The sequence below is a fragment of the Podarcis tiliguerta genome, assembly GCF_965153285.1.
Source record: "Podarcis tiliguerta genome assembly, chromosome: 2".
Taxonomy (NCBI): domain Eukaryota; kingdom Metazoa; phylum Chordata; class Lepidosauria; order Squamata; family Lacertidae; genus Podarcis; species Podarcis tiliguerta.
Window position 1 is genome coordinate 116,245,413 of NC_139535.1, and position 26,198 is coordinate 116,271,610.

Below are 26,198 nucleotides of genomic sequence, written 5' to 3' on the forward strand. Positions count from 1 at the left end.
CCTCATCAAAATAAATAAATAAATAAACAAATAAATAAAATACATATCTTTTAGGTTTTGAATGCCAATCGAACTGATTTCGTAAAATTATGATTTGTGGTTTTTGGTTTTTTAAAAATTGCATTAATGTGTCTGTGGATTTGAATTTCTGTGCCTACCTGTGTTCTTAAAGGCATTGGTGTGTTATGGGTAAACAGATGTTTAGGTTTTGTATACAGTCCCTACTGGCCCTCATTCTACCAGAGAACCAGCTGTGGGGACAAGGTTGGAAGGTGGTCAAAAGGTGTGGTTGTTTTACACTGAAGCCTCCCCTTCATACTACGAGGGGGGCAACTGAGGAGGGGCAAAAATAACTTTCACCCAGGGCAGCAAAATAGATTGAGCCAGCTGCTGCTGACATGTACCACACACAAAAACCCACAGAGGTCTACAAAACAAACAGACGTTGGGCCAGTGGAAAGATGCAGCTCCCCTGGATAATATTATACCTCCATTAGCCATATGAAATGGTTTCACAAACACACTTCAGTAACAAAACAAAAGAATAAATTAACCCTGCAGTATCACCCCACTGTCATTTTGCCGGTCTTGCTTTTGGTTGCCGCTGCTGTTCCAAATGACTGCAAGAATTGCAAACCTGTCTGTACATCTTGCCTCCTAAAAGGACAGTCTGAGCTTCTTACGCCTGCCACACGCATGCACACGCGCATGCCACCCTAAACAAATGTTTGGGCTGTGCACACACTCCCGCTTACTCTGCATCCAGTGCGCTCCCATCTCTGGTTTGGGAAGCAGTGGACACAAGACAACATGACCCACAATCCTATCTATCCCGCTGTTTCTCATGGGATACTACTGTGTTTTGATGCGTTCCCCCACAAACTAGCTTCAATCCGAACTGAGAGACCTAGCTGTGTGCAGTGGCGTAGCGTGGGGGGTGCAAGGGGGGCCGGCTGCACCGGGCGCAAGATTTGGGGGGGGGGCGCTCGCAGCTCTCTGCCCCTACCTAGCTCACTCACTCTCTCTCACTGCAGTGGTGGCTGTGCGAATCCGATCCGAGCCGCCGGGTCGCCGCCCACTGTGGAGAGGAGGGTGCCAGGCGTGGGGTGCGGTGCGGAGAGAGAGCGAGGGACTATCTGGGGGAGGGACAGTGCAGCGGGGGGCGCAAATTACTTGCCTTGCCCCGGGTGCTGACAACCCACGCTACGCCACTGGCTGTGTGTTAAGCTGGCAACGCACACACAGCCTTTCAGTGTCCCAGGCCCTTCCATTGGCTGCACAGGGACTCTGAAATGACCACAACTCATCCCTTGCACTCGCCTGCATCAGCCCTGATGCAGGATTTTTGCCAAGAAGTTAGGTGTCTCCCCCAAAATAAGTATTTGAAGAGCAACACACTGGGACACAAAGCCTTCAACATGTCATGTGCCTGCTTCCTTGCTGCCACCAACTCCCAAATAATCCTTGGGTGGCAGTTCATCATAAAACAAGGCACTATGCACAGAGTCTGGCCCCACCATGGGGAAACAGGCCGACGGAAGGCTACAGCTTCCATGCTGGGTTTAGAAACCCACCTGCGATCCATCCATTTGTACATGTGTTTCAACGCTGCAGCAAATCTTTCCTAGCATGGTGTTAGGAGAGGCCCAAGCATGGCATGTTTGGGATGTGGCAGAAGAACCACAGGAAGCATGTTCCGCGGAAGGCCTAGTCTTGAGGGGTGCTGGGCCCCCTGAAGCGCGGTGCCATTCAAAAGCGGCTCGTTGGCACATGGCGCCAGGCCCGCGCCCTGCAGCCACGCCCCATGTAGCCAGGTCTCTGGGAGGACAGGGCCTTGCTTCCCGTCACTTGCAGACGTTGACCCACTCTGTGGCAGGGCACTCCTCGCACTCCACGTGGCAGCACCAGTGGAAGCGGCAGTGGCAGCGCTGGGCATGCACCTCCTGCAGCACATTGTGGCCCCGGCCGCAGCACAGGCTGCTGCAGCCGTCGGGCCGGCCGCTGCCCTTGGTGCAAGGGCGGCCATGGGTCCCCGGCGAGCCCAGGCTTGGGTCAGGCTCGCAAAAGTCAGGCGAGGGTTCGTAGAAGATGAGGTGCTTGGCCAGGCGCGAGCGCTGGAGGCGGGGCCGGAAGGCCCCCGAGTTGCTGTTGTGCGGCCGCAAGAGTATGGCGTGGTCCATTCGCTCCCTCAGGTGAGAGCCCACACGGCGGAAGTCTGGGGCTGCCAACCAGCAGGTCCGGAACTGGCAGCTCCCTGAGGGGCCATGGCATTTGCATCTCCGCTGGCTCAGCTCTGACACAACCTGCCAAGGATGGGGTGGGAAAGGGACAAGAACAAAGCATTAGCTGCAGGAAAATGTGGGGTATTTAATTGCAGTCCCACCAACAATTCATGTTTTGCCAGACAGGAGCACCAAGGGGCTGAGGCTCACAGAGGTTTCCTGTAAATTTCCTAGAGAGAGCTCTCTGAGATCATTTCCCTTGTGCCCTGACAGGAAGTGTGTGTAGTTATATGCCAGCAATGTGAGAACATCTGCCAACAGGGGTGCCAACTTGAATTGGGGGCAGTTAGGCCCTGCCCTGCATAATTGATCACATGATGTGGAGCACGCACATCATTTGAATGGCAATGCCCATCAACTTGGGGTAGCCCCCTCAAATATTTTAGGGGGGGATGAAAACCCCTTGGCCCCTAGTAGTTGGCTCCTATGTCTGCTAAGCTCAGCCTCCATTTTTAAGTGAGACTTAAATACAACTTACGAATTACCATTTTAAGCCTACTTGAACAAAGTTGCTGTACTGTATCTGTTATTCTTCAAGAAGCATACTGAGTGAATAAATGTTATTTTTACATTTTACAAGGGTTTATGTGATGGTTAAGGGGGAGAAAAGGGGTCAATACCAGGAAAATACAGTCTGCCTTAAAAGGTTAAAGCTTCCCTTTAAGCTGCAATGGGAAAGCACTCTGCTGAACTCACAAACACGAGGGAGGAAGGTTAATATCTATTAAAAAACCTCCAGCATCTAATCACATCACAACACAAAAATGGAGGCGCTTCCTGCTGCAGGGAAAGAGAAGTTACCAGAGACACCAACCAACTCAAATCCAGTTTGATTTCCGATTAAATCTCTGAATCACCACAACAATCTATAACTATTTCATCTAACTCATTTTTTCTTTACTATTCTTTTTTTGGGGGCAGCCAGTGCATAGAGGGCCGCTCTGTGTGTGCAACTTGAATGGCTATAAAACAGGATTAGACCAATTCATGGAGGAGAGGGTTATTGATGACTACAAGCCATGATCGCTATGCTTTACCTCCAGCATTGCTTCCGAATACCTAGCTCTCCCAGCTGCGTGGGGAGACGGAGGCTGTAGAACCAGTTGCTGAAAACAGCAGGAGGGGAGAGGGCTCTGGGGCTTGAATCCTGCTTGCTGGTTTCCCACAGGCAACTTGCTGGCTGAGCACAGTGAGAACAGAATGCTAGCCCAGATGGGCCCCTGGCCTGATCCTGTAGGCTCTTCTCATGCATTTGTTTCTCTCGTGAATCGCACAATCACACAACACCCTTTCAGGATGTCCTTCTGAATGTTGTGGGAAGATTGCATCTTCGGGGTACACAAAGCTCACGATGTTTTCCATCTCAGAAAATGCATCTTTTCCTACGGGGAGGGAATCCCTACCTTCAGGATAGGGTAAACTTTATTCTGCTGTTAGTCTTACCAATTTACAGTGGTGCCTCGCAAGACGAAAAGAATCCGTTCCGCGAGTCTCTTCGTCTTGCGGTTTTTTTCGTCTTGCGAAGCAAGCCCATTAGCGGATTAGCGCTATTAGCGGCTATTAAAGGCTTAAGGGATTAGCGGATTAGCTGCTAAAAGGCTATTAGTGGTTTAGATCAGCTGATAAGCAGCTTAGATCAGCTGTTCAGCGGCTTAGCGAACAGCTGTTAAGCGGCTTAGGGGCTTGGGAAAAAGGCTGGGAGGGGGAAAAAAAACCCAGGAATCGCAAGACATTTTCGTCTTGCGAAGCAAGCCCATAGCAAATTCGTTTTGCGAAGCACCTCCAAAACGGAAAACCCTGTCGTCTAGCGGGTTTTCCGTCTTGCGAGGCATTCGTCTTGCGGGGCACCACTGTAGTTTTGTTAAAAATAAAACTATTCAGTCTTTATGTACAACCTCAGCGCTGAAACATTATGCAATTGTGTGTGTGTGGGAGGGGGGGACAGACATCTGTTGCATTTGCCATAGCGACATAGGAATAGAGGAATGCCCCTCATCTGCATCCACAAGAAGTCTGGGTTCCAGTGATGCCCTGCCCTTCAAGTTCTATCTTGAAAGTTCAGGCGGTGAGTCACTTTACTTCATGCCTATGCCAGGATCCTGCACACTACAGCCCCCTAGTGCCCACAAAGAGTCTTCGAGAAGAGAACAGGAACAAATCTGGGAACAATACCGCATGCTAATCCTTCCAACTCAAATTTGGTTATTTAAATACAACACACACAGGAAAACAGTGGGATTCCTAGGAGAGCCCACCTGCCAAATGGCAGACTTCACAATGACATTGGGTGACCCATTTTTGCCTACATGGACAATCAGCTGATGGACCCATGATAATGAGTGCTGCAGACTTGCAACATGAATCCTGAGGATGCCACATAGCGCACTGCATACCGGATTATGTACTTGCCTGTTTACTGCTGCCAACACAAAGGCGTGCGTAGACCTTCAGGAATCCAGCCCCGTGGGGGACCCTTTCTCCCTGCTAACTCCAGCCCGGCCCTTTAGTTACACCAGATACTCTGGCTAGCAAAGCCCTGCCCCAGGGATGCCTCCTACCTTTCTGCCTACGCGGTGACTGTGGAGCTGCATCCGTGCGTGAGCATCGCGCGGTTTCCCTCGAGGGTCCAAGAAATGCCGGGCAAATTTCTGGGCATAGTCAAAGTCTGCACTGCAGCCCCCCCACTCCCAGGTGTCCTGGGGGCCAGGCTCCCCCCACAAGGAGGCCTTGCCGCGGCTTAGGGTCTGCAGCTGACTGAGTTTCAGCTTCTGGTTCTCGGTGCCTTGCCCGGCACAACCACAGCTCTGCAGCTCCCCAAGGCTACAGGCTGTGGCTACTGCGTGGGTCACCCCAGCTGCCAGCAGCGAGAAGGCAAAGGCGCTTTCCCGGAAGCCTGTGGGGACACAGAGGAAGGAAGAGGGTGAGTTGGAGATGCAGCTGGAGGGCAGCTCAAATAACCAAGCGAGGAAGCATTTGAAAGGAGACAGAGAGAGAAAGGATGCCTGGCTATATATCTAGCCCTGCACATTTTGGGCATGTGTGTGTCCGACAGTCACGTTGATTGATTTATTTTTGACATTTATATACCGCTGGCCAACCATGTCCTCTGAGAGGTTCACAAATTTAAAATCAGTTGCATGCAGATGGAAAACACAATTGATGCAAAAGCTGCACCCAGCGCAAAATTAACGTAACACCAGCATAAACCCACATGGATGCATTTTTTTTTAAAAAAGCACTAAAACCCAACAAGAGGAAATAGTTTTTTAATACCTAGTGTTTGGTATAGGAGGCCTGGGAGAAAGAGAAGGTTTTTATCCTGCACCGAAGAAAAGATCCTGACATAGTTGACAGGTGAGCCTCTTTGGAGAGAGCATTCCACAGCCCCGGCTGCAGCACTGAAAGGCTTTTCCAGCAAAGGGACTGACTCATCTCTCGTCTCATTGTGTGACCTCTGAAATCAGGGCTGCCTGTACTCTGCACTACCACTGCTGCTGCCATCCCTGCCACACACACAGATTCAGGACTAAGCTAATCCAGAACTTGGAGCAAGATAGACAAATTCTGCATCTGGTACAAATCTAGTCAAGCGTTTTGCACATAATTGCTAATTTCTCATCATTTCTTTTCCTTATTCTATTCATGGGCAGGAAAATAACAGAAACAGCTATGCAGGACATTCCTTCTTTAGCCACTAGAATTCCTGCTCAATCCCTCATTGTCTGGCTTCTGTGATTTCCTCAGGTATTACCCATCCAGTTTTAACCCTGCTTTCACAGTCCTGAGGCTAGGAACTTTACTTTTTTTTAAAAAAAGCAAAGGGTGCTTCTGGACTGTCATTCTTTTTGGGTGGGATTTAGTCACACCAGCAAATTCAAGTTGTGCAATTATAGTTGATTGGGAGGTCTTGAGCGGCAGAACATCTGCTCTAGAAGGCTGGACTTTTTGGGACATGGAAAGTGATGGGGGAAAGCACCAGAAAATGTAGGATAACGGCTGCTTTGATGCAACATCATCTAACCTCCCCACAAACAAATCAGAATAAATGCTCATTAAACAGCCATTGTTGTCTAATCTTGTCAGCAAACTAATGCTCAATAACAGATCATCTGGAGGAGTCCAAAAACAGAAAGCAGAGCTTTTCAGGATTAAATTCTGTGCTTGTGCGGTGAGGTCACAGTGTATATAGAGCCATGCTTAGATCAGCTGAGAACATCATCTTAGTAATGCCATTCGTATGCCAAGTTAGAATGTCAGCAGCTACCCAAAACGAGAGAGTGCCCTGCCCTGGGCAGGATGCCAAAATCTCCCAGTATTTTCAGAGCACCACAAAGGGTTTTTTTTACGTGGGCTGGGATGGGATTAAACTGGTTGGAGTTGTGTGTGACCGTGATTTTAGCAACAAACTACTGTGACCATTCACAATCTTTCAGGCTGGGCAGGCGCACCTTAAAATATCTAGTAATTTTAAATTAAATAGGTTTGTGCATGATCCTAGAAGGGGCATGTTTATGTCACTGTCAGGGCTTTCCCAAAGAACCCTGCAAGGACGGCAGTTTGTCCTGGAGTTGAAAGATGCCTAGCTGTCCCCTCACAGAACTACAAGTCCCAAGGTTCCCTGGGGTTATTATGAATAAGCCAATCCATAGTATAGGTTTGATCTTCTACAGTGCAATGCTAGACGTGTCCACGCAGAAGCAAGCACCAGTGGATTTTGGTGGTAAATGTGGGTTGCAGTCCTAGGGTGCTTATAGGCAGTCATGATTCTCAGGCTGGATTCAGTCATACCCCAGCAAACTAAGGCAGCACAATTAAAGCCGATTTGGTGCTTGTGTAAAACATATCCGCTTCCCCAAAATATCAGACTTTTTCCAACAAGAAAAATGACTGTGGGGGCAGCGAGAATCTACTGGAAAGGGTGGGATTAGCACTTACGTGACACAATCTCCCCACAAACAAATCAGGCTGAGGGCTCATTAAACTGGTCGTCTGGAAGCAATCTTAGATCCTGATCTGTTCAGGCTTAGCAGTATTGGTATTTTCTTAAAATCAATGCAGGTTTCTTTTGTAGTGGAGATTAGCCCTCTTTCCTCAAGTAAATTAAGCCTCTTCCTCATCATCCCAGCATCCAGCCCTTCGTCTCCACTAATCCTGATTTACCTTTCCGGTTTGTTTCTTGATCAGCCAAAGCCTTTCCGTTATTGATCCTCACTTTCCTACCGTCTTCCCATCTGATGCTGCCTGAGATCCTGATGAGCTGGCCAAACTCCCACCGCCAGCCTCCATGACACACCAGGCAAAGGCTCAGAGCCCAGGTGCTTGGGTTGCAGCTTGATGAAGCTCTTGCCTGCCCAGGGGCTCACTTTGATCTTGGATTTAAATTTGGAAATGGCTCCTTCAAAGCTGAATTAATCAAAGAGATCCAGAGGACCAAAGTAAGGAGCTCCCGGCCAACTTGCCTCTAGGGTCAGGTGTTGGCCACTGCATCTGCAACCAGGAAAAGGTGCAACCAAAAAAAGGTGCCTGCAGCAGGTTCAAGGGGAAAGAGCCTGGGGTGGTGCTCACAAAGACAGGCAGGCAGGGCAGAGCAGACAGGATCTAAGTGTATTGGCGGGTGTGTGTGTGTGTGTGTGTGTGCTTGGGAAGATGCACTCAGATGCTTCCCACCAGCCTGCCCCGCCAACCAGGTCCCTGCCTTCTCCTCCATATCAGCTGCACAGGCAGAGAGGGCAGGCATCAGTATTATCTGTTATTTACTGTTGCCAATTGTCTGCCCACCCCAGTGGGCAAGGGTGGCTAGGAGCATCACTCAGAAAACCAGGAGGAGTTCCCTTTCCTTAGTTTTGGCTAAGCCATCTGCTACAAATCACCCCTTCACTCAGGACTGGCACCCAGCTATTAAGTCGTAACAATAAATGTGCCTTAGAGTTAAAAGGCAGGAGGAAAAGTGAGCAGCCAGTGGCAGAAAGGAGCAGGAATGGGCACAGTGGCAGATGGGGAGGTGGCAGGGCAGTGCTCAGGGGAATCGGCCGAGTGAAGCAGGGGGATGCCCAGTCCCCATCAAGATAAGAGAGCACGCAGGCGTTCATTTACTTGGAAAATTTATAAACCTCTTATTCAGAAAAAGTTATTCAGTGATGATGCCACCCATCTGACTGGCTTGCGCCAGCCACTCTGGGCGGCTCCCAACAAAAAATAGTAAACAACAACGCCCACTAACAACTTCTCTGGACATGCAAGTGGTGTACAAGCCCAATTCTGTTTTTAAAACTTGACTAAAGAGATGGTTGTTCGTCCTTCTCCTCCTCCATAGTGGCAGCAGGCTTCAGCAGAAGCCATAAAGGTAAAGGTACCCCTGCCCGTACGGGCCAGTCTTGACAGACTCTAGGGTTGTGCGCCCATCTCACTCTAGAGGCCAAGGGCCAGCGCTGTCCAAAGACACTTCCGGGTCACGTGGCCAGCGTGACATCGCTGCTCTGGCGAGTCAGAGCCGCACACGGAAACGCCGTTTACCTTCCCGCTAGTAAGCGGTCCCTATTTATCTACTTGCACCCGGGAGTGCTTTCAAACTGCTAGGTTGGCATGCGCTGGGACCGAGCAATGGGAGCGCACCCCGCCGCGGGGATTCGAACCGCCGACCTTTCGATCGGCAAGTCCTAGGCGCTGAGGCTTTTACCCACAGCGCCACCCGCGTCCCCTAGCAGAAGCCATATTCAGGCTCTAAAGCTTCAGCAGCTGTCCAAAGATGCTAGCTACTCTCACCAGCCCTGAGGCAGACCCTGGGAACTGGCTCATCTTAGGCAGCAGGTGTGGAGATGGACAGCAAGGTAAGGGAGGACAGAACTGCAGCGGCAGCACAGCCTGCTGTGCTCCTGCCTCCTCCCCTTGAACTAGCCTATTGTCCTCAGGTGAGGGACAGGACACCATCCAGTCACTGTCGGGGGCTGGACTGAGGAGGAATGGTGGGGACTGCCACCCCCCTTCCTGCACCTTCCGGAGGAGGACAGTATAGATTTACAGCAGCGGTTTGCAGAAGGTCATAGTTCAGAGGCTGCAGAGGGGAGAGGCTGGGAAATATTGGGAGAGCAGCAGGAAGAAGCAGCAGCACCAGAGGAGAGACAGCTGACAGACTCAGTGTCTTTGGAAAGCATTCCTGACCACCCCCCCTGTCCCAGGACCCAGCGTCCATTGAGAGTAGGAGAACAGAAAGCTCAGAGGCAGAAAACACTGATCAGGCAATGTAGGGATGATGTATAATAGGAGAGACGGAGAGAGTGGGACTTTACTCGGAGCAACGCCATTATCTGAGATAGATGGCATTTCTACGTTCTCTGTGAATATTGAATAAAATACTTGGTAAGAATTGTTCTTGCTTATCTGCTTCTTGGCTGCCACCTTGGGAGGAATCAGATTCCCCAAAGCCTGACAAGTCATTAGGGTTGAATTCAAATGCAAGCCCGGTCAGCTTCTCTGTGTGGACTTGGGGGCAGGGGGTGACATTTTGTTCTTTGCCTAAGGCAGTAACATGTTTGGGGCCAGCCCTCTCACCACCACCCAGTCTGTTCTTATCCTTAAGGTAAAGGGTAAAGTGACCCCTGACCATTAGGTCCAGTCGCGGACGACTCTGGGGTTGCGGTGCTCATCTCGCTTTATTGGCCGAGGGAGCCGGCGTACAGCTTCTGGGTCATGTGGCCAGCATAACTAAGCTGCTTCTGGCAAACCAGAGCGGCACACGGAAACGCCATTTACCTTCCCGCTAGAGTGGTACCTATTTATCTACTTGCACTTTGACGTCCTTTTGAACTGCTAGGTTAGCAGGGCAGGCATCGAACTGCTGACCTTCTGATCGGCAACCCCTAGGCTCTGTGGTTTAACCCACAGCGCCACCCATGTCCCTTGTTCTTATCCTTAAGGTACATTTATTGTTACTCCTGGCCCAAGAATTCTCTTGAGGGAGAGAGACTTCAACCACAGACAGTTTAGGGAATGGGACCTCCCTCCACTGCTGATTTGTTGTTGTTTAGTCATTTAGTCATGTCTGACTCTTTGGGACCCCATGGACCATAGCACGCCAGGCACTCCCTGCCTTAATTTGGTACAGTGGTACCTTGGTTTTCAAACATAATCTGTTCCAGAAGACTGTTTGACTTCCAAAACGTTCAAAAACCACAACTCAACAACCGACAGCTAAGCTTCAGGGCCTTGCATTCAGTGGAAGTTGTGTTTCCTGTTTGACTTCCAAGGTGCATTTGAAAACCGAAGCAGTCACTTTCAGGTTTTTGGCGTTTGGAAACCGAAACGTTTGACTTCCGAGACATTCGAAAACCGAAGTACCACTGTACTAGGAATAACAATGTCAAGCAAATCAGGTCTAAGCACCAGGAATCCCTGACTACTGGTGAACAATGGATGATGATGATGATATCCTGTTCTCCTGACATGATGGGTGTAGCTCAGTGTTCCCCAAACTTGACACAGCTGGAGTACTCCCTTCACCCCACAAATTAAAACTGGAAGTACATGTCACTTTTATAGCCAGGGCACACTTGCACACCAGGACAAAACTCCTGGTGCATCGCCAGAGGAGCCAGATGCAGTGCCTTTCATGTGTCAGTGATCTGGCGCAATGCCTCCCGATTTGAAGGATGAAAGCCCAGAGGTGACATGCAGAGCTGCTGGGTGCAGCCTCCTTGATGAGCGATAAATTCTGCTGTGAATCCTGCACCGCGCGTAACTAAACGATCCAACTGCACTCAGTGCAGAGAAGTAGCAGGATCAGTGCTTCTATTCTAGAAAAAAATGGTGCTGGTATTATAATTTTCTTCATAATAATAATTTATTATTTATACCCCACCCATCTGGCTGGGTTTCCCCAGCCACTCTGGGCGGCTGCCAACAAAAGCACAATAGAACATCAAACATTAAAACTTCCCTAAACAGGGCTGCCTTCAGATGTGTCCTAAAAGTCAGATAGTTGTTTCTTTCCTTGACATCTGATGGAAGGGCGTTCCAGAGGGCGGGAGCCACTACTGAGAAGGCCACTCCCCATGAAGTTGCTACACTAAGTGCCACCCTTTCAGCCAGTGTTTTTCTTCTAGAAAAAAAGGTGCTGGTACCGCGTACCCCTGAGTAACCCCAGAAAAAGAGCACAGAGCAGAATCACCATTCACAGCAGAGGCTGGTTGATGACTCATACGGGGATGCAGCAGGCAGCCTCTTCTGTGACTGGGCTCTTCTGGCTCAACCAGCCTTTTGCATCCAGTTCATTTATTTCTTGTGGCATGCTAGCAAGGATTTCGTGGCACATGTTTTGGAATTACCACTGTAACTCCCTGGGCCTTCTTTGCCCCTCCTTGCTCCTGTGACTTGTCAAGTGACAGCAAGACCTTCTTTGGCTTCCCCTCCATTTGTAGTGACCCTGTTTGGCTCCATTTCTGTTGTCACAAGAGGGGAGAGGGGGCACTGAGTCAGCTCCTAGAGGGAGGGCCAGTGGGGAGGTGAAGGAGGGTGCAGCAGTGATAGCAAGGCATGAATCAAGTTCTGGTTTTATTGCTTACAGACTCCAATAGAAGAAGAGGAAAGTGTCAAATCACATGGCAAGTATCCTCTCAAGCTCCTCACCTCTCTTCAGAACAGCGCTGTTGAGAAGCACGGTGCCGCTACTGCTCAAGTCTGAGCAATCCCATCGCCTCTCTTGCAGCTGATGCCGGCATTCATGGATGGCGAGGTGGATGCCTTGCAGAGCGGAAGCCATGGCTTCTGGACTGCGGGTGCAGAGCCCAAGTTGGCGCCGGCTCAGCCAGGGGAGGGTCATGCAGATGGTGTTGGGAGTAAGAACAGGTTCAGCCAGCACCCTTGGGCCTAGGAAGTCATGGCCCACGATCCTGTGGGAGAACAGAGGAATTAAGCAGGAACTTGGCTTTGGGGACAAAAGAGGAGGAGGGGAGAGAGAGAGAGAGAAAGGCTACTTACTGCCTCACCCACAGATCATAACAGACAGGAGCGAACACAGTGGGCAAAACAGAATGCTAAACGGTGGAAGCTCCATAATTGAGATTGGGTGCCCCTTAGATAAAAGTACACCCATCCATCTGGGCATGGAGTAAGCTACCCGAGTCCTTGGCTAGACAAAATCAGCTACAATGGCCTAAAAAAACTGGGCAATAGCACAGCGTATCTACAAATTCTCTGGGCCTGGGTCCATCACTAGCACCAGATGTGGAAGCTTTAGCTGGAGTCAACAATGGATCTGGAGCAAAGAGACCGGAGCATTAAGGAGCTCTGAACCAGCAAAGTCCAGAGGAGACTGAAGGACTTATGTAGCCATTGTCTCTACCAGGTCCTCTGCAGGGTCATTCTACTTCCTCTTGGGTAGATAAGGGTCAGAGTTGTCTGGAAGCCAAACAGGCTTCTGTGGCTTTCCCATCAGCTTTGCAGCCTCCCTTTGTACCCAAGGCTTAAAGGAGGGTAGGAGAGAACTGCAGAGAAAGGCAGAGCTCAGGATGGGGTCATGGAGTGGGGATGTGGGGGGTGTGGGAATGTTCTGGGGTGCAGGAGAGGATATATTGACTAATTATATCCTTATCCAACTTGTGCTAAAAAGTTCCCAAAATATCAGCAGAGTTTATAGACATTCCCCTTTAAGCTCGCAACGGTAACGCTTGCACAGGTTCGCTAGAACCTCTATAATAATTACTCTGGTAATTTCCCCTTTTGTTCCCTCTTAAAATACAAGACACAACACAGTCTTCATAAAAGTATAAAAGAGTTTACTCACGTTCTGTTCACAATATGATCCCAGAAGGCACACAGACTTAAAAAGGTAAAATACACTCAGAATCTATCTTATGGAAGATAGTCCCTTAGTCCTCTCTTGGCTGAGAGCCAAGAGAGCATCCTTAGATGTTTCCTCATCGAAGGAAGATGGCAGAGAGAGAGATGGCTGCCTGCCCTGTGCTTTTACATTTACCTGCACAGGTGAGGCCACACCCACCTCTGGTCACATGCGGAGGAAGTCCATCCCCAGGAAGTTTACCTGCTTGCTAGACAGACATCCCCCCCCATGTCCTAACATGTACATTCTAGGAATGTTGTCATTGACTGCTCCTGTGTTTACATCCCACAGGGGGGGGGGCAGGATGTGTCCAGGTGAGGCATCTCAGAGATGGGGCTGTACAGGCTGTCTTTGGATTGGTTTCTCTATGTCTTCAGGGGTGCCGTGTGGGAGCCCCATCACGCCCCTTCCTCCAAGGAGGTCTCTCCAGGGTCTGGATCAGCCAGGATCTCAGTTCCCTGTGTCTCTGCAGGAATGCAGGGTAGGGGAGACCTCTGAAAGAGGAGGGGCTTCTGTGCAAAATTCTGTGGACACCACCAGAAATTTGGGGGTGCCACCATATCTGTATCTATCCCCTGAATCATACAGATCCATTCCCTTTCCACCACATTCAGATATATATAGCTTCCAATTTAGAGCTGGGAATGAAGTTAAATTGTTCTTTTCCCTCCTTCATTGAATTATGTATACTATTTCCCCTCCCTGCCCGCTCTCTGACCCACTGATCTCAGCCAGATGCAGAAGAACCCACCTTAGCCCCTAGGACTTCAATCTTTGCACTGCAACCTCTCCATTCCATTCCATTCTCAGGTAAGGTGGGAGGGAGAGAGGGAATGACTAGGAAGCACAACTCCTACGTTTCTGCTACACCTGACGGGTCCCACTCCTCAAGCAGAATCGGGGCCAATGCATTTCATCCCACATGTGTGGAGGGTCGTGCAAAACCCTCGTGGCAGTCCAGCCCAACTCTATTGCCTGAGGGAGAGATCAGTGCACCTGGGTGGGCGAGTATCCAGGGGGAAATTCCCTGCCTGCCCCCCCACCCCCCTCACTGGCACCAGATGAAAGCCAGGTTGAAGATCAAAAGCATCACCCTGCGGCTCAGCACCCAAAGAGGGGGTGGGGGTGGAGGGGAGGGAGGGAGGGAGATGTTCCCCTGACAGAAGCGGAGGAGCCCCTCCCAGATCTAACACAGGGTGTCTCCGTGGCAACAGAAGGAGGAGCAGGAATAACCCCGGCAGTGGCAGACACAGACATGTCGATGTGGGAAAGGGAAATAGAGCCAAGTTTCCTGATCAGAAGGGGCCACCATAGCAACCACCCAGTGGAGGGGGACATCCTCAGGTCATTTTCAGGTGCAGCTCCAGCTCCTGCTCCCAGCTGACACAGAGACATCAGTGGCAGTCTCCCGGAAAATTACCCCAGACAAACATCAAGCATTTTTCACAACAAGCCCCACGGGAAGGAGTTTTCCATAAGTGGGGCACTTGTCTTAGGGCCTCTCATCACAAGAGGACCAAATCAGCCCCTAAGGGCACATGATAGGTCTATCTAATCATACTCTAAACAGAAATACGGGAGTCAAACATTATAGAACGTTCTCCCTATACAGAATTGGGGCCAATTGATTTCGTCATCCATGTGTGCAGGGTTGTTGCCACACTAAGCCCTTGTGGCTGTCACATGCATCCAGTTTATGATGCTCAGAGGGACGTTCTTTTGAACCTGTGAATCCTTCCTTCCTTCCTTCCTTTATACCACAGGTGTCAAACACAAGGCCCGCGGGCCGAATCCGGCCCGCCAGACGTTGTCATGTGGCCCGTGTAGCCGCCATTCTCACTGCTGTTCTCGCCCATCCAGTGCACCATCGCCTGGTTGTGCGCCGCGTCGCCTTTCAGCACGAAGGTGGAGGTGAGCAGAGAGGCTGCTCCTCCGCGCGCCCCGGAAGCCGCTGCTGGTGCCATGCTCGGCCTCCGCTGTGCCGCCGCCGGGCAGGGATGCGAGTCTGGCAGGCGAGGCGCGGAGGCGGAGAACGGGAGGGAGCGAGCCGAGATGGAGGCGGGAGCGCGACGCGAACGCGCGGCGTGGGAGACAACGTGCCAGCAGGGCTTCCACGCCCAGGCGAGGCGCAGCGCCGCCCTCTGCCGGCGGGCCCCACCGAGCCCCGGAGCCCGGCCGCCTTCCCCGACGGCTGCTGGCAGCTGGCAGCAGGGCTGCAGCGAGCGCACCGGAGCAAGTGGACGGAAGCCCGGCGCCTGGGCAAGCGAACGTCCCCCTCAGCCTCGGCTTGCCACGGAGGGCAAGGGAGGCGGCTGCCTCAGGCAGCAGGATCCACAGGGGCAGCTCGGCCCGTTGTGGAAATGTGCTTCCTCCACCAGCACCAGATTTGGGGCCGTGCGGGCGCCTTACCCGCCCCGAGCCAAGGGAGGACAAAATAATGATAACGATGCCTATTTATTCTATGGGGGGGGGGGCACCAAAGTTTGTCCTCACTCAGGGTGGGTGCCATATTACCAAAGTCCGCCCCTGCCCCCCCTCAATGGGATTTGAAATCCAGGGATTTGAAATCCAATAAATTCCTAGGAGTGCCCCTGTCCGTACTGAGTAAGCCCATCAGCCCCTAAAAGCAGACGATACCAACTTTTCAACATTGTGATAGTGATGTTGTGATACGGTAGCGATATATTGCAGTGTTGAAAAGTAGAGGGAAGAACAAGCAGCATTGGCCCCCGTCAGAAACTGGGTTGCAACCGGCACATCTCCCCCCCCCCCCCCGCCAGCACCTGGCACAGGGAGGAGGCAGCACCAGGCGGAGAAGGAAGAGAAGGCGTAGATAAGCCCCAGCCACAAGACGCAGTCCAGTAAAGGTGCCCTCAGACTGGGCCTGCACAATGTTATGATACATCACCACAGGGGCAGACTTTAGTAATCTTTCATAACAGGGGTGTCAGGCTGAATAAAATATTGAGGGGGGCAGGTAGGCCCCACCTCACATCATCATCATCATCATCATCATCATCATCATCATTTATTACGGGTCAAAGACCAGCTCGAACCTCACATAATTTATCACATGCCACACACATCCCATTTAAATGTCAAAGCCCATCAACTTTGGGGGTCTCAGCCTGCTCAAATATTTTAGGCCGATACAACCGGCCCTTTGAGGGTGACCAAACTGCTGATGCGGCCCCCGATGAATTTGAGTTTGACACCCCTGCTTTATACCAACAAGAACCACTACTGCAGCTTAGATACCAACTCGGCAATCCTGTGCATGTTTACTCAGAGGTAAGTCCCACTTGACAGTATCCTAAGCGAAGTGGGCAAGGGACTGCAACCTGGAGGAAAGGCCCATTAAAAAACAGCAGAATTTACTTAAGAGTAAATGTGCATAGGATTGTGCTGGGCTGCTGCAATAATGTGCATAGGTACTTGGGAATAAGCCTTGTTAAATTTGGTGGGATTTACATCAGAGTAAACATGCTTAGAACTGTACTGTGCCTGGCTGATTGTGGCCTGGGGCGATCTTCACTGATTCACAGATAAGAGCCTACATCTCCAAAACATCTCTCAGGGTCACTTTGCATCAGGAATGAGGAAGCTGTGGCCTTCCAGATGCTGGTGGACTCCAGCTCCCATCAGCCTCAGCCAGCATGGCCAATGGTTGGGGGTGATGGGAGCTGGAGTCCAGCAACACCTGAAAGGACCCCGCCCTGGTTTTACATATTGCCTGTAGTGGCATGGTAGCTGCCTCTGCTGTGGCTGTTCCCAAGCCACTCTGGGAATGCATAAAGCTTCCACCCATGTTACACAACATGCCAATGACACACCACCCAAAAAGGCAGGCGTTGCTGGCATGTTATGTCAACGTACACTTTATGTCTATATGCTGCTGTGTCAGTGCGAGCACAGCCCTCAGTCCGCATACACATCTGATAAAGCAAGGCTACAAAAATGCAAACCGCGATGAATCAGTTTCCAAAGGGCTGCGATACCATCTCCTTTCGTGAACGTGAAGCGTCCTCGAAGCATCTGAGCATAAGAACATAACAGCAGCCCCGCTGGATCCAGGCCAAAGGCCTCTCTAGTCCAGCACTCTGTTCCCACGCAGCTCAACCAGACACCTCTGGGAAGGCTACAAGCAGAACATGGCTGCAATGGTCCTCTCCCGCTTCGGTTCCCCAGCATGCCTCTGAGCCCAGAGGTAATAGAGCCATCAGGACTCAGAGGCATTAAGAGCCTTATCCTCCATGAATCTCTCTAATCCTCTTTCAAAGTTGCAAACCACTTTGAGATTCCCCCCTCTTAAAAATATAAACAATATAGAAATATTGTTGTTATTATTATTTCCATCCAAATTGGTGGTCATCACTACCTCATGTGGTCAGGATGGGGATAGCCCATTAGCACTACCCCCACAGAGGAAGAAGGTAGGGGTAGGGATGAGGAAGAGGTGACCCTCCATATGCTATTGAATTACACCTCCCCTCATTCCCTGACCACCAGCTGTGCTGGCTGGAGCTGAGGTGAGTTGGCATCCAAAAGCAACTGGAGATCCACAGTTTCCCCATCTCTGTCCAAAGGTTTCGCGAAAGGGGTCTTTGTGAATTCTGCTGTCTCACACTCCTGGAGATGCTAGGGTCTGAGCCTGGAAGGGACCCCGCGCCTGCAATGTCATGTGTCTCATAACTGAAGTATGTTGCCTCCCTTAGCTCAACCTCAGGTATGGGCAACGTGTGGCCCTCCCCATGTTGCTTGACTACAACTCCTATCATCCCTGATCAAAGGCCATGCTGGCTGGAGCTGAAGGGAGTTGGAAGTCCCAAAACATCAATAGGGCCTCACATTCCTCACCTCTGGTCTAGCTTGGGCAATGCTGTTATGGCATCTATTTTAACCAACTTAATACCTAAGTCGGTCTTAAATCTAGTGAAAGGTAGCATTGGCTTGCATATAAAAACACATGGCACACAATTCTTGCTGTGGATTAATCTGGAGTAACTACCACTCTTGGTCCCATACACAGAGCTAGTTTGCATGTAATACTGAGCCAAACTGTGTCTTAGTGTGAATATGCAGGCATGCAAGCTCTGTTTGTAGTTTGGCTTAGCATTACGTGCGGAACCAGCTCATAATCACAAACAATCCACGCAGACCATCATTAACTCATCCTGAGCTACTGGTCTTCAGCTGGTGGGCTGTGCCATGATCCAAGCTGGGGCACAACAGGAGCACTATCCTCACACAAGTAGATGGCATATAAGAAATGGGTCCCCAAATGCATGTTTGGGTTAAAAGTCGGCCCTGGATCCAAAAAGTGTGAAGAGACATGTCCTTAGCGATCATCAGAAATGTGTTCCAGGAATTCCGCCTACATATTCCCTCAGCTTTAACCCTCTAAACTCACTGCTTTCGTGGAAAATCCAGGCATCACATTTTAAAAATCCAGTGGGAAAGCAGGGACAGAGGAAGCCGACTGGGGAGAGGCTACAGCTGTACAGTTTGTCCTTGGCATATTGCTTGCTGCGCACTGATGTAGTAATGAAGAAGCAAGCACGATGCCAACTGGGCAGATAAATGCCCTTCCACACCAGGGACCCTCATTAGCCCCACATAATCACACCAGTGCCATTCTCCTGGCTGTTCAGTATCCCCAGCAGGACAGGGGCAGCAATTTCTGGGACAGCTCCATTCCCACCACCACAGCACCGCACCTCAGTGAATCACTTACCCTCTCCAAAGGCAGAGGCAGGCAGCAAAGAGACAAGTGGCCACACAGGGGCTCATTGGAGCCATGCCAAGCTCTGACCGGGCTGCTCTCTAGTTGGGCTGGAGGTCACCCTCTCCCTCATGGCCCTCCCAAGCGGGGCAGAAGGAGGAAGGTTCTGGAATAAGAGACAGTAAGTAAGTGGGGTGGGAAGTGGGCAGGAGGGGGAAGCGAGCCGATAACCCTTTCCCAACGCCCTCCTGATTCCCTTGGAGGAATAAGGGTCATTTCCCCAGCCCCTGACTCCTTCGCCTACCCCAAAATATGAGCTGAATCATGGCCTCCCCGTAGTTTAAAGCATTTTTTAAATGAGAGCAGCTAAAGGGATCAATACAAAAAGTAAAGAGGCTGCCATGTGAGCACAGCTCCTGACAGAAGCTCCCTCAATTCATTCTACTCAAGCTCTGCCATCTCCATCCCACCTACTGCAATCAAGTTTCAAGGGCTACGCTGGGTATGAACTTGTGAGGAGGAAGAGCGACCTGCGGGTATAGGGCGGTATATAAATTCAATTAGTAATAGCAATAATAATAGCAGCACAGGTCAGAAAGAAGCTCAAGCTTCAGCAATTATTTTCCTCCCACAAATTCCTTCCTGCAGCTGAAAAGACAACCCAGTTCTCAACACACACACACACACATTTACAACGGGGCACTGACCTAGGATTGCCAAAAGCCCCCTTGCCCCCTCCAGCGTGAAAGAGCGGCAGAAATCCAATACTCCATTATGGAGATAGAGCACTATCGGTTGAATTTCTGCCTGTCTGGCCGTAATTAAAGATACAGGTGAGGGCAAGGATGGTAAGGCTACGTTGAACCTAGCGGCATGGCTTCAAACAGTGACCCCAGATCCCCAGCTTATGCGGGAACAGCTCACAGTCCCCGTCCCCCCCCAAGCAGACCTGCCTTCACGCAACCGAGGAGAGCTCTCCGCCTGCCCCAAGCTTACCGTGGCAGCCAGGAATCCCCTCCCCTCTCGTCCCTCGGCTGGTCTCCCTCTCCTCTCGCTCATCTACCTGCCCCGTTCTCCCTCTCCCTCTCTCCGCGGCCGCTAGAGCCTCGCCTGGGCGAGGTTTTCCCCTCCCCATCCGGGGGCAGCTGGAGCCGGGAAGCAGCTGTTCAGTTCGGGTGCGGTTCCAGTGCCCACACCCACGGGCGTGAACGCCAGCCCGCCGTGGGTCCCGCGGGCCGCGCGCGGCGCCTCTCTTCTCCCCAGGCGCAAAGCGCGGACCCCACCTTCTCCCGCAGCTCCTCGGCTGACCAGGAGACGACCCGCCCGCCTTCCAGCGGAGAGAACCCAGGCGTCCTGGCGCCCCAAACCCCGATCCCGTCTCCCCTGAGCGATTGGATCCCAACCACTGGATCCCAGCCTCTCCCTGCTTTCAAGCCTCTACAGGTTGCCTTCCCGCAGATTGATAGAGAGGATTAGAGCAAAGTTTCTGTTCGGTTCTTTTGATTCCCTCTCCTTCCTTCGCCCCCCGCCCGCCCTTCGGTCTCGTTCCTCCTCTAACCTCGCGCGCTGGCCCTTTTTCTCCCTCCGTCCGGACGATCTGCTCGGGCGCTTCTGCAGCCGGCTGCCAGGTTTCATGTCTCCACTCCCCTTTTCCTCGCAGGCTCCGCTGCCGTCCCTCCTGCCTCGGGCGTCCCAGCCCCACACGCTCGCGTGGGTCGGCCTCGCTCCCTCCCCCCTTTTCCTGGGGGCGGGTGGGAAATCGCGCGGAAGGAAAGAGAGATCCAAAGGCCATCTAGTCCAGCACACACACACCGCACGCGGGGAGCGCGCACAGCCCAAAGGCAGAACGACGCACCCGCCCCTCCCAACTAGCCCCCAGGAGAGAGCAGGTGCACCTCCCCAAAAACAGGAACCGGGCGCGTTCGGGACTCTAGCCAGTCTTCAAAGATAAGCCCCGGAAAGGCTGCAGCATTGCAGCAATAAAACTGCTAGCCTCTGTGCAAAGCTAAGCAGGGTCCGGTATGGTTTCAAATTGGATGGGACACCGTGCGTTGATATTCCTGCATTACAGGTGGTTGGTTGGACTAGATGACCCTAGTGATCCCTTCCAACGCTACAATTCTGCAATTTTGTGGTTTAGGATTCTGCAGTTCCCCATTCCCAAACACAGGGAGGCCCTTCAGAAATTGCCGGACTGCAACTCCCACCATCCCTCACCATTGCCAATGTTTGCTGGGGCTGATGGGAATTGGAGTCCTAACGCTGTGAAGCCGGGGGCTCCGTCTCGAGAGCCTAATGCCCCACAACTGAATGGGTATCCCTTTCATAAATGCTGCCTGCACGACACTTAACTGCAACCCCGTTATATTCTTGGGAGAATGTTACTTATGGTTCCTCCCAATTAGCCCCACGGGAGGCGAGGCAGCATCGATTGGCCTGGAGAAATTTAATTGGATTGTTGGCCAAGCATTTAAACCTTTATCTTCGCTCCTCTAATACTGTACTGAGTTCCGGGTATAGAGTTGTTGCAAGGTCGTTCATCAACCCGGGCGCTCCTTCTCAGATTCAATTGCATTGCTGCACGAAGAACTGAGACGTGTGCGGGGCGGGGGGAGCCCCTCTTTAGCGCGTTGTGCCGGGTGGCGCGTGGACTGAGCAGACTGAAGCGCTGCTGAGCCGGTCGGTAGCGTAAGTTAGACGGTCCGCCATGCAGCGAGCGAGCGAGCGCCCCAAAGGCGGGTTGGTTCCGAGGCCACGTCGGATAATAGCAGCGCGATGCGACGTAGAAATTGCGAACCTAACTCTAAACAAGATCGGGCTGCACGTCGGGTGAGCAGCCTTGCAGAGAGCAAGCATGCACGGCTTGCGCTTCAATTGCAAGGCGCACTTGGACAGGATCCCTGTGTTGCATGACTTTCCATGGCTCGCTCAGGCTCCCTTCCCTAACCTTCGAATTATCGCACGGGCAGGCCGCTCGCAAAGCTGGAAGGGGCGCAGGCAATCGCTAATGGGGAGGAAAAGGCGGCGATCTCCTCTCCCACCCTTCCCTCCAGGCATAAATCAGCCCTGCACAGAGCAACTCCCACCTATAGGACTTCGCACACAATCCAGCCCCCGCGTTGCAGGGCCTACAGAGCGAGCAAACCGGGATGGCTGCGCAAGCCAGCAGGCGCCCTAAGCAAGAGGAGCATTATGCACAGCGGGGTTTGGGGTGTGTGTGAAGCTACAAAGCACCACCACCAAATGGACTCCTGTTCTCCGAGCCCTGCAGCCTGGCGGGGTTACTGCCTGCTGCCATCCATCACAGGACACTCCCAAGTTTCCAGTCCGCTGGGTGCCCGCCGCTTCCTTCCCGCCCTGGCGCGCGGCTCCGCGATCCTGCCAGGGAAGCCGCCCCGCGAGCCCCACTCGCGTGCAAGAGAGGGACTTTCCAGGGTGGGGTCGCCTGATCCGCAGGCTCGGTGGGCTTTGCCTGTGCCCGTTCCCGGGAGCCGGGACCTTCCCTGACTGCAGCAGGGGCGGCGCGCGAGGCGCTCGGATGCAATTGCACAGCTCGCAGCGGTTCCTTCCTCGCCGCGTCCGCCCTTCTTTCTCCCCGCCCGTTTATCTTGGCTGCAGGGGACGATTATGTATGAGTCAGTCGGAGGGGAAGGTGAGGCGCTGAGGGTGGGATTGAGCGGCGGACGGGCTATCCCTCTCTCCGGGGGTGGGTGACCACCAGGCTTTGGGCGCCAGGCCTAGTCTCGGGTTCTATTTCCGTCTCTGGGAGGAAGAGGACTGAGGTCTGGAGGGTTAGAAGTTGAACATGAGGCTGGGAACGAGCCAACACGTTCTCGGCTCTTGCCTTTGCTCTGGGAGAGATGCGCTGGGGTTCAGAAAGGAAGGCTGGCTCTGAATCCTGGCCAGGACTCCCCCAGAGAGCCTGTTTTGGAAGCTGGGGTGGGGGGTGGAAGGACACGAGAAGAGTGCTGTTGAGAATGTGCAGAGTGCATTCTCTCACCACCAAGGATTTACCACAACAAAAGGCCACTGGGTTGAAATTTGCAAGTCCACTGCCCCCAGCCCCAAACTTGGCAGGTTGTCACACGATGTTGTGATGGCCATTAAATAATTTGATGGGTGGGCATTGGAACCAGATAGGTCTATCGGGGCTCCCAATAATGACATTATATGGAGCACCCATTTTCAGATGCAGTATACCACTGAATAACTGATGCTGGGGACAGCCGCTACCTTGATGTGCTACCCATGGGGCTTCTCAGAGACATCTATCTGGCCATTGTGGGAAAGGATGCCAGACTAGGGCTTGTCCATATGATCTATATTGAGCTTTCACCCTGAGTTGCTTGCACAATACTTATTGTGGAGGTTTGATTAGCCAGTGTGGTGTAGTGGTTAAGAGTGGTAGTCTTGTAATCTGGTGAACCGGGTTCGATTCCCCGCTCCTCCACCTGCAGCTGCTGGGTGACCTTGGGCCAGTCACACTTCTTTGAAGCCTCTCAGCCCCACTCACCTCACAGAGTGTTTGTTGTGGGGGAGGAAGGGAAAGGAGAATGTTAGCCGCTCTGAGACTCCTTAAAGGGAGTGAAAGGCGGGATATCAAATCCAAACTCCTCTTCTTCTTCTTGATTAGATCCTGCCTTTACTGAACGTTTGTTCTGGTTTGTTTGTGGGACAGTTATATGGCAAGGAGCATCTGTCCTGCTTTCATCCTGATTTCTATGTGCACTGTTTATATATCATTCATTCATTTCACATTATTCACTGCATTTCCCATTCACTTTCCTAACCTCTCAATTATTTTTTTTATTCTAGAAAAACAAAAGGCAACAGAGCCTTTTAATCTATTTTAATGGCACAAAGCTAACTTTCCCAGTAGGTCAGGGGTCAGCAAACTTTTTCAGCAGGGGGCCGGTCCACTGTCCCTCAGACCTTGTGGGAGGCCGGACTATGTTTTGGAGGGGGGAAATGAACGAATTCCTATGCCCCACAAATAACCCAGAGATGCATTTTAAATAAAAGGACACATTCTACTCATGTAAAAACACGCTGATTCCCGGATCATCCACGGGCCGGATTTAGAAGGCGTTTGGGCCAGATCTGGCCCCCGGGCCTTAGTTTGCCTACCCATGCAGTAGGCCCTTGAATCCTTCCTGCAAAATACAGTCTGGAAGCGCCAGAGGTTGATCTGATCCCACAGTGTATATATAATGTTTGATTATTTCTGTAGCACCATCAATACACATGACATTTTAATGCAGTGTACCCTTACCGAGAAATTCATCCAAATTTCATTCAGTTTCTCCTGTTCTGGAAAAGCGTCTCTTTCTTCAGCCAGAAACAGGGCAAAAAACAAGTGTGGCAATCTTAACAGCCATCACTTATCTGATGTTAGGGATAAGGGTGTGTACTTTCCAGAGAAACGTAGCCTGGCCATCTCGTTTTTGCAGTTTAAAACACTGTTGAGGGTGCTGGAACATCAACTACCGACCTTGAGACAGATGTACTGGGTTCTGGAGAGAGAGAGAGAGCAGATTTCTTCTTCATAGGCACATCTTGGTTGCATTCTGTGCCAATGAATCTGAAATGGCTACCAGGCTGCAGCAAAAACAGCAAAAGTGTTTTGTTTTTTATTGGGTGCTTTCATGGGGCAGAGTCCACTTCGTCATGCAAGCTTAGGCTGAGAAACATTTGTTGCTCTTTAAGGCGCCATCCGACTCCTCTGCTGCTTCAGATTAACATGGTTACCCCTCTGGAATTTGCCCGCATGTTGTGGTTTGAATAGATCTGTGCAGTGTTCAGCCTGCGTTAGAGCTCTGTTGTTACCGTTGGTGGATAGATAAGAGGCTCAGGCATCCAGGAGCTGCTCTCCCTTCCTCCCATTGGACAGACTTAGCAACCATCCACAATGGTGGTGTTCTACCTCCACGGTTGGAAGGCGGCATGATGGGTGCCACTTGCTGGGAATCACAAGTGTGGGGGGTGAAACACAGAGCAGTCAAATACAACATTCCTAGAGTGGACATGTTTAGACATGAAGAGGGATGTTTGTCCAGCCAGTAGATATACTTCCTGTTTCCTCCTGTGCTGGGACAAACTTTCTCTACATGTGACCAGAGGTGGGCATGACCTCACCTGTGCAGGTAACAAAAGCACAGGAGTGGCCATCACATCTCTCTCGTTTCCATTTTGCTTTTGTCGAGCCTGAGATGCTCTCTTGGAAAGGAACTATCTCCCTATGGGATAGATTCCAGGTGTACAGTATATATTCTGTAACTTAAGTCTGCCTTCTGGGATCCACCTGTGAACAGAATGAGTGAGTAAACTATTTTGCACTTTTATATAAGACTGTGTTGTGTCTATTTCTTTTTAGGAGGGAATAAAAGGGGAATTACCAGGAAACTTATTTTAGAGGCTTAAACAAGCCTGGCAAACCTATCCGCTGTGTAAGTTTAAAAGGGGAATGTTACTCTGCTAAATTGTAGAACTTGTTAACACAAATTGGGAAGGATATAATCAAACAATATATCCTCTTCTGCCTCCCTGAACATTCCCACAGGGAGAGGGCAGTTGCATTCACATCCTGCCTGCCTGTGTCTCATAAGTATCTGGTTGGCCACTGGACTAGATGAGACGTTGGCCTCATCCAGGAAGGCTCTTCTTAGGTTCTTAGAGAAGGGATGACTTGAGTTAACTTGCAGGTTCCCTGAGCAAAGGATAGGTTTGGAGAAGTGCTGAGGAGAGAGGCTGGAGGGATGTTGCTGCCTGTGGCCCAGTGGCATCACTGCTATTACTGTGGCTAAACATGCACTGGGAGCCAAGCGCCATACCGCGGGGGCAGGAATGAGGCTTAATGGCAAATAGGCTATGCAGGGACCCCCACTATGCTGGTCACCTGGAACCTGGGACGTTAATTGTTTGTCAGAAAAGAATGTGCGTGCGCAGAGGCACACAGACAGCAGATGCCTCGGAGGGCAAATGTTGTGCGCTTCTATGCCAAAAATAGAACTCTCCTGCTGAAATCCCACCACCTATTTGTTTGTTTGTTTGTTGGCTGCCTTTCATGCCAGCTCACAACAGATTAAAAAACTCAAAACACTACAAGCTGAAAATCATCATGTAAAACACAACACATCTAAAAATACAATAGCAGCAGCTATAAAAGTATAATAGCAGTTCGGCACAAGAGAATGCCACCTCAGCACAAACAAACTATTTTGGCTTTTCTCACAGGCTGCTCAGGATCTCTGTGGAGCTCTGGCGTTGCAGAAACCACTTTTCTTTGAAGCCTAACCCCTACCCAGACATTGTAAAGAAGGGTTAACCCAAGCGAAATGGACCATTAGCTGATGACAACTCA

General features: G+C 51.2%; 1 protein-coding gene and 1 long non-coding RNA gene across 7 annotated transcripts in view; both read right to left on the reverse strand.

Moving 5' to 3' along the window:
- Nucleotides 1–26,198, reverse strand: part of LOC310671810 — a 56,900-nt gene that overhangs the window by 2,202 nt on the left and 28,500 nt on the right. The gene's annotated exons all lie outside the window — the stretch shown is intronic.
- Nucleotides 1,220–22,722, reverse strand: WNT10B (Wnt family member 10B). Of its 6 annotated transcripts, none has more exons than XM_083427832.1 (5): nucleotides 20,397–22,722; nucleotides 18,851–19,004; nucleotides 11,904–12,166; nucleotides 4,841–5,175; nucleotides 1,220–2,303 (listed from the first exon to the last, which is right to left on the reverse strand). In XM_083427832.1, the coding sequence occupies exons 2-5, from the start codon at nucleotides 18,913–18,915 to the stop codon at nucleotides 1,845–1,847; spliced, it is 1,122 nt and encodes a 373-aa protein (XP_083283958.1). In that variant the 5' UTR covers nucleotides 18,916–19,004; nucleotides 20,397–22,722; the 3' UTR covers nucleotides 1,220–1,844. The 6 variants fall into 6 exon arrangements, with proteins under 6 accessions (XP_083283958.1, XP_083283962.1, XP_083283963.1 ...); XM_083427836.1 differs by having other exon boundaries at nucleotides 21,224–21,436; XM_083427837.1 differs by lacking the exon at nucleotides 20,397–22,722 and adding an exon at nucleotides 20,122–20,143.

What these genes read in the sequence shown, in the direction of transcription:
- WNT10B (XM_083427832.1), bottom strand. Translation starts at nt 18,915, where the DNA reads ATGGCTCCAATGAGCCCCTGTGTGGCCACTTGTCTCTTTGCTGCCTGC. An exon ending in TGCCTCTGCCTTTGGAGAGG is followed by an intron (nt 12,167 to 18,850) that starts GTAAGTGATTCA and finishes GTTCTCCCACAG; the next exon opens with GATCGTGGGCCATGACTTCC. An exon ending in GTCACCGCGTAGGCAGAAAG is followed by an intron (nt 2,304 to 4,840) that starts GTAGGAGGCATC and finishes CATCCTTGGCAG; the next exon opens with GTTGTGTCAGAGCTGAGCCA.